This window comes from Gymnoscopelus braueri, assembly GCF_963280865.1.
Source record: "Gymnoscopelus braueri genome assembly, chromosome: 23".
NCBI lineage: Eukaryota > Metazoa > Chordata > Actinopteri > Myctophiformes > Myctophidae > Gymnoscopelus > Gymnoscopelus braueri.
Genome location: NC_137625.1, coordinates 41,768,361 through 41,776,950, shown reverse-complemented (window position 1 = coordinate 41,776,950; position 8,590 = coordinate 41,768,361). Strand labels below are relative to the sequence as shown.

Below are 8,590 nucleotides of genomic sequence, written 5' to 3'. Positions count from 1 at the left end.
TGAGAAAACTCCTCTGAATAATTCATCAACTTCTTACAATATTGACGTTGTGTTCAACTGAATTCAAATACTGCGTTAGATAATAGACTGTTTGTGTTTGTATACTAGTGATTTGATTAAATGACTTGATTCTCGGATCCTCTGGACTTGGTAGGAGTAAGCTCAAACCATAGACTACTGATTTTTGAACCGGGCTTTGATTCCCATCCCTAGGAGGACATCACCACAAGCTATTTTATCAACAGCACTGTCAGGTGAGACTTTTCACTATTGTCACACACACACACACACACACACACACACACACACACACACACACACACACACACACACACACACACACACACACACTGTCGCTAATTTCCTGGACAGGGAGGTTACAACATTGAAAATGTGTGTGGACTGTGTTTATAATTCCTCATAGCTACTGTGTTGAGAGACTGACTTCTCGTGCATATGTCACATCACCCTGGGGAATAGCTCGGAACCTCTCGGAACCTCTCCCTCCGCTATAGCTCCGAGCGGAGGGAGAGGTTCCAAACGGGGCTACCTGGGGAAGCGAAGCGGCCATCAGATCATACGCCTTTCCCTACAAATATTTTGCCGGCTGTTAACTGCGTTAAGCGCATACTCCATCCTGTCATAGTAACTTTACTTTACACAGGATGTGAACATTAGCCTTTAGACTAGAGATAGGCTGAACTTTCCAGATATGAGTAGGGCCTAATAATAATTGTTGTTATGCGGCTGGTGGCTGGTGAACAATAACGTTTCTAGTCAGTCTGACTGTGATACCTTATTTTGTTTGGAATGACATTTTTTTTAAAGTTTTTAGATGATGCATCAGAATTCCTTTCTGGAGTTTTCTATGCAGAGGTGTTTGTGCCCCCACCGCCCACACACAGATAGAGGTGTGATGTGAGCCTTCTCTGAGCTCTCCCTTTTTTGTGACTGAGTGAGTGTGAAGTTATATTACTGCTCCCTCAAATAAACCTAATTTCTAATTTCTTAATTCTTCCCTTTTTTATGTGCATCAATGCAAGTCTCCCTGAAAACACCTAAATCCTTAAAACAGCAGTCTGGAATGAACACATTGTGTAGCAATATAGAGACTCTTGAAGCACAATCCTTAATATTTTATACACAGCTCTATATAGGTTGTTTTCTTTTAAAAACTGGCCCAAATATTCTTAATTATAAAATGCACCTAATCCCTTCTCTTTTCCTGCAATTACTCTTAGATCACTTATGGCAGCCAATGAATCCTCTTCCGAATATGATGACTACAATGCGGACAACGATGGAGGCCTCAGCACGTGTAAATATGAACATTATGGATCCTACTTTCTGCCAGCGCTCTATTCTCTCTTCTTTGTCCTGGGATTTCTAGGGAATGTGTTTGTCATCTGGGTCAAAATATTTGGGGAGCGGATCCGTACCTTGACTGATGTGTGCCTCCTCAACCTGGCCATTGCTGACCTTCTCCTAGCGTGCACCCTTCCCTTCCTAGCCCACCAAGCCCGGGACCAGTGGCCGTTTGGGGATGCTATGTGCAAGGTGGTCCTCGGTGTTTACCATATTGGCTTTTACTGCGGGATCTTTTTCATTACCCTGATTAGTGTTGACTGGTACCTGGCTCTAGTGCACGTATTTATTGAAACAAAAAAACGAGCAGGCTCTGTTGGAATGACTGTAGCTGCTGTTATATGGTTTGCTGGATTTCTATCCTCTTTTCCAGAACTGATTTTTCTTCAGGTACAGAAGTCCCCAAATAAAGAATTATTCTGTACCACAACATACAGCACAAAGCACTTCTGGGGTATCTTTGGCCTATTCAAAATGAACATTCTAGGCTTACTGATTCCGATGGCCATCATGGGTTTTTGCTACACCAGGATCATTTGTGTTCTCCGATTGAATCGAACACCCATGAAAAAAAATGTAATCCGCTTGTCTCTTGTTGTTGTAGCTGTGTTTTTCTGCTGTTGGACGCCCTATAATGTTGCTTCCTTCTTCAAAGCTTTGGAGTTGCTTGATGTCTATACAGAATGTGAAAGCAGCAAGGTAATCAAATTGACTTTAGAAATCACAGAGGCCATTGCTTACTGTCACAGCTGTCTCAACCCCCTCCTGTATTTTTGTGTAGGGGGGAGGTTCAGGAAGAACCTCCTTAAAGTTGTACAATGCAAGTTCACAAATAACGATTTTTAGCAACCTCTGCTGGTCACTACCGTCACTGCATACAATTTTCCGCAGTCCTCGATTACCCAGAATTCCATTTGTTTTCACCGGCAGCCGGAAGCGTTTCAAAAAGCGTTCTTTTAATTGTTTTATACTATCTGCGGATCGTTTCTCTTAGCCAGTGGAGCATTAGTTACCATGAGCTGTGTTTTCTTTTTCTGTAGTTTTTCGATCTTCCAATCCTACATTCTCTTAAAATCAGCGTGAGGTTCCTTTTTGTTATTAGCGCGGTAGTTCCTGGCCAAACAGGAAACCGGTGCGGTAGTTCCTGGCCAAACAGGAAACCGGTGCATTTTCCGGCCGGATGACGTCATTTTCGCGGGAGAGTCCCCCCCGACACCGTTCAATAGAAAATATATAAATAAAAGGCTTTCGGGGGTGAAATTCATGGAGTGGGTGCTGTGAAACATTTGCCACTCACAAAAGATATACAATTTAACTTTAGTTTTTGTTTTAAAGTTACCTAGTATTACTTTAAGTTGATGAACAGTGCTCCATGTAGTCTGTGTCAGGTTATGACCACCCTTATCCCTCTGCAGGACAGAGTCACAGAGCCTGATAATCCACAACAAACCCCCTGTGTGGGTGACAATTGTGAGGATTCAATTGCATTACAACAAATTGAATGCAATTCTATAAATTAACTAAATTAATTAACAAATTTACTTTCATTTTCATGACCACTGTGTTTTTAACAATATTGCATGTCCAAAAATATGGTTTTCCATGGGCTTTGTAACTTAATAACATCTGTGTTTAAGGCGTGGTCAGCTGTCTTCTGTAAATGTATATTCCATCAGTACCTACTGTAGTTTTGTTGTGTTACTCATAATACAAAGCCACTTTCATTTTCTCTTCTTGTACCTGGAATGGACAATTCTGATGAACAGAATCAGTGTGGTTTTGTTTTGAGACACTTTCATTTGCTAACTCTCCGCAGCAGAGGCTCAGGAGCTATTGTATGTTGTAATAATTTAAAGTAGTATAAGTGACATTTTATTGTTTACATTTTAAAAAAGAGTGCTAAATAGCTCTATATTCTGATAGTAATCATTGCAATAGAGTGTCAATAACAGGGATATTCCTGTCTCTCCAGCTAAAGTAAAGTCGGGATAACAATTTCATTCAGAGAGAAGGATAAACAAGTGAAATTGGAAGTGATGAAACAAATAAATGAGCAGACAATAATTGAACTGGAACTCAAGTTGATAAATTATCTTTTTCCTGATTGAATGAAATTTTTAACCCACCTGAAATTGTCTGTTAACTAAAGAGATGTAGAAACAGGGAGACCCCTGTTAGTGAACAAACACTTATAGCAATGATAACTATCAGAATATAGTTTGAATTTTGTTTTCAAATGTGTAACTTTTTCAAATAATCAAAAGTTTAAAAATATATATTCTTAACAATAACACATTGTTACACATACATTTGTGTTTTTGTTTGTTTGTTTGTTTGGTTTATTTATTTTTGACAACTTCTCTAAACACTATCAAAATTTGTATTTGTGTCAGGGGCCAACACTCGTGCCAAAGTGACGTAGGCTGTTACGGCCCTAGCCGTATGGTTATTTTGTGTGTAGTTATATTTTGGTTATATTTCTGTGCTATGTGTGGCTTGTATTATATTGTTGTGTTTCTGTATTGCATATAAGGTCATAAGTGGTGGTGGAAGCTGTGAGTCTGAGTCTGGGTGTGGTGCTGGTATGAGTGAGTGAGTGATTGACTTCCAGCTGTCCAGATTGACAGGTCCAGCCTCTGGCCCTGCTCTCCTGCTCCCATTCGTCGTCCCTTTGTTTCCGCCCCAGCCAGGGTTGGCTGTTCTCTGAAGCTCCCCTACAAAACCTCATTCTGCCCTGACTGTCAGGGGTACTGGTTGCTCTCATTTGAAAGAGCTCGCAGAGATTCAATCCCGCTGTCTCCCCGAACCCATGTAGCCTGTTTTCTTTTGTTCTGTTTGTTCATTTGTCCTTCAGTGACTTTTGATTCATTCAGTTACTTTGTTTGTCCTTCAGTTACTTTGTTTGTCCTTCAGCTGCTTTGTTTGACCTTTAATTACTTTGTTTGATCTTTAGTTATCCTTATAGTGAAACCTGTTGTTTTTTTTACCAGTATTATTTTGAGTTAAGAATTATTCTGTATATATTTGTCCATTCCATTCATTATTGTATTTAGCTGTTCACTCACCTTGTAGGGGTGTTTGGTCTTTTTGTTTGGTTTAACCACTTCTTTATTTGTTTCTGTTTATTCTTTAGTTAGGTAAGTAAGTTTAGTAATTGTATATTTTCTTTGGTTAGGTTTAGGTTAGGGGGTAATTTTCTTTATTAGGTAGCCTTTTTACAAATGTAAACCGGCACCCTATTTATTCATGTATTTCACATTTAATAAATACCACTTCTGAAGAACCTACAGCATTCCTTCCACTGAATCAGAATCATCAGAATCGTCTTTATTGTCACAGGTTTACAGGTGTAAAGAAGTGTGTGAGATTAGTTTTTGTGCAAGCTCCATCATTTCTGTTTTCAGTAAGCAACAAATTAACTAACGAATTTACTTTCATTTTCATGACCACTGTTTTTAACAATATGGCACGTCCAAAGATATGGTTTTCCATGGGCTTTGTAACTTAACATCTGTGTTTCAGGCGTGGTCAGCTGTCTTCTGTAAATGTATATTCCATCAGCACCTACTGTAGTTTTGTTGTATTACTCATAATACAAAGCCACTTTCATTTTCTCTTCTTGTACCTGGAACGGATAATTTCGTAATATCCGTGAACATTTACCATCAGTGCAGTTTTGTTTTGAGACACTTTCATTTTCTGACTCCTTAAGCAGCAGAGGTAGCCTGATTATCAGACTGAAGCAAGAGGCAGTCCACTCAGAGAGTGGGCGGGGTCTATGGTATGGAACCAGGCTACAGCAGAGGCTCAGGAGGTATTTTATGTATTAATGTATGTTGTAATAATTCAAGGTAGTATATAAGGGATACTTTATTGTTAAAATAAAAAAAAGGGTCAAACAGATTTATAATCTGATAGTAATCATTATAGAGTGTTAATAACAGGGATCTCCCTGTCTCTCCAGCTCTTAAGAGGCGCGTGCTCAATACCGACTGAGCTACCCTATCAAAATATACTTTAAAAAAACTAAGTAAAAGTACTCAATATTAATCCAAAGCCCTTTACAATGTGCATTACATTCACACACCGATGGCGGAGGAAACAATGCAAGGCACCAACCTGCAATGGACCCTTCGCTAAGCCCCACCCACTCCACTCTGTGACTGGTGGTGCGAAGTTAGTCACACCCAGGCCTTGCAGCGCCTGGCAATCTCTGCTTCTCACCCATTGACTTGCATGTTAAATGATGGCTTTTCCTCTTAAAAATAATCGATCATTTCAGGAGCAAGAGCTTCAAAATCTCTTCTAAATCTAATCAACAAGGCCTGCAGTAGGCTATGCACTGGACAAATATGCATGACATTATTTCAATAAACTAAAAACATGGGAAATGTTATGTTAGAGGGAGTAATAGCCATGGATACACGACGGTCGAATGTCACGACCGTCATGGATGAACTTCAACCTGGTGTTTGCAGTTTCTCCATTTATGGCCCGTACATCTACATAAACGTTCATATTTCAAATATAAAGTGCTTATCCCATGGCCACGGATGTTACATGTATATACGGGCTCTCAGAAGTACCTGTATCATCCGTATTGTTCAATAAAAAGCATTTTAATCTGATCGGTGGCCATTTTCTCCATATGCTTTCAACTGAGTGACCCTATCGGTTGGTAGGTGTATTGCACTCAAATACATTTTGAGAAAATGGCCACTGATCGGATTAAAATGCTTTTCATTGAACAATACAGAATATACGGGTACTTGTAACATAATTGCATAATTGTAACATCCGTGGCCATGGGGTAAGCACTTTATATCTAAAATATGAAGGTTTATATAGATGTACGGACCGTAAATGGAGAAAGTGCAAACACCAGGTTGAAGGTGATCCTTGACTGTAACAGGAGTTTTCATGTACCGCAGGGACTGCAGTAGCAGTTAACAAATAGACGAACAAATGAATTAATATACTTTTACGTGCGGAATCCGAAACAGGCAGCGCTGTGATTCTGAATTTTGTTACGATTACGGTGATTAGTAGCCTATTATTGACACCACCTGGGCGAGTGAGTCGTGTAACTTTCCCGAAGTTAAGCTGTGTATGTGTTCAACAACACAGCCATGAAGCCTTGCAGTTTAAGTGCAGATTTCAGCTTGGGAAAAGTAGCCTCCAACGGGTTTGGGTACGTGGTTCATAGTCACCATTACGTTATCGTGGTATTCCTATTCTTGCCATTATGTTGGAAATGATCGTGTGTGTGGACGATATAACATTGACAGCTATGGCAGGTGACGAAAGCTTGCCAGACCTATGCCAGGCTAACAACGGTTGCTAAACTGGCATTATACAACAGGTAGTTCCGACCAAGCAATCTGATTGGCTGAAATAGCTTTCTAGCCGTGCTTCAAACCAGCATCATAGCACGGGCCTAATCACATTAATAAATCACTCCGCACTGCAGTCCGCACCTGATTAGACCATATATTGTACAGCTGTGCTGTAAAGTCACGCTGTCCCACGGTAGGAAAACAAACAGACAGACAGTACCCACCGCCGCCACCGGAGAACAAACAGCTACGCAAAATGGACTATGTTGTTAATTTTGACTTATTTGGTGGACTTACGGTTGATCAATGGTTAGAAGAGAGCACACTAAATCGCCTAAAATCCTATAATAAAAGGAATAACTGGAAAAAAGTGTGCTTTATTTCAATGGTAACATCCATACTGTATAAATATCCTCCTGTGTTAAAGTAAAATTACTCCCATTTCGTTAACAGTCCAGTGTATGTTATACTTTATCGTACGAAGGTATCGCACGGCAAAAATAGCCGATCTACAAGTTCACAACGCATCGCCATCTTGACGCGTTGTGAGCTTGTAGATCAGTTATTTTGGCCACGTAACACGTACGTACGACGGAGCATATAGCCTACTGGAATCAGCTGTGTTGATGAGACGATGACTCAGAGTGATGCGCTGTTACAGGGACTATTTTGTCTCAGTCAAATAAACTCTTCTCTTTACAGGGAAACGGATAAGCAGTGGCGTACGGTGGAGTCTAACGTTGACCGGGCCAGAACCGGTTTGACGGCTAAACTGGTTTTTAATGGCCACTCATTAACATTTCGGCCGAATGCAAATGAGCCCCACTTGAAAACAAAGGCAACTTTCTGTGGTCGGCTACAACAGAATAGGGTGAGAGCTGCTAATGTTGATTTTTAGTTTTTTCCCCCTGGATCTTGGGACAAGCTGGGTTTACAGACCGGGCCATGGCCTCGTTGGCCTCAATGACGATACGCGCCTGCGGATAAGCGATTTTTTAAAATTATGAATTGCCCCACAATATGAATACATTTGGATGTGTTTTGTTGGTAACTGTTGTATAATCGCAATATTACACTCGAGGGTGTGCTTTACCTTACATTATTAGCACTTCTGTGATCGCGGCGGAACTCGGCTTCGCCTCGTTCCTGACCGCATCACAGGCGTGCTAATAATGACGGTAAAGCACACCCTCTCGTGTAATATTGCTTAATTGGACAATCGCTTTTGGGGTGCTACAATTAGGGTTTCAGTGTCTTGCTCAAGGAAACTGCGACACCAACTCTGGGGGAGCCCGGGATCAAACTGGGAACCATCCATAAGTGTCCGCTCTACATAAATCAAAGGAGATCGGCTATTTATTTATTTGTATATATATTATATATATATATTATATTATATAGAGAGATAGAGATAGAAAGAGAGAGAGAGAGAGAGAGAGAGAGAGAGAGAGAGAGAGAGAGAGAGGGGGGGGGGGTAAGCTTCACACTCTCATTTCATAGGCAGCATAATATACAATTTCTATTTCAAACAATCAAATATATAACCCAAAGTCCAAATGTTTTCATATGGTTTATTAAGCAACTCTAATATTCTAATTTGTCATTCTATTGAATAATGCCTCTATGGATCTGTAATTGCACATACCCCCGAACTCCTTCAACAAGTATTCACCTAGACCAGAGATGTGGAGACCTTTACAATAAAAGCACACATAGTAGTAACATCCATACAACACTAAACATGTCTGGTCAACTACCAGAATGACAACATAATAAACAGTATTATCAATGATTGTACATGTTCCGGCATGGTATAAAGTAACGTTTTGTATTGCAAAAATCGTACGCTGACCAGAGAATAAAACACATACGACCATGACCATGGCCAC

The 8,590-nt window shown here is 40.3% G+C and overlaps 1 protein-coding gene across 1 annotated transcript; it reads left to right on the top strand.

Annotated features, from left to right (window-relative positions):
- On the top strand, nucleotides 1-2,211 carry LOC308079663 (C-C chemokine receptor type 4-like; the record flags this gene model as incomplete). Its single annotated transcript, XM_080421214.1, has 2 exons — nucleotides 1-254; nucleotides 1,242-2,211. The coding sequence occupies exon 2, from the start codon at nucleotides 1,249-1,251 to the stop codon at nucleotides 2,209-2,211; it is 963 nt and encodes a 320-aa protein (XP_080277340.1). The 5' UTR covers nucleotides 1-254; nucleotides 1,242-1,248.
- Between the last annotated feature and the right edge of the window lie 6,379 nt (nucleotides 2,212-8,590).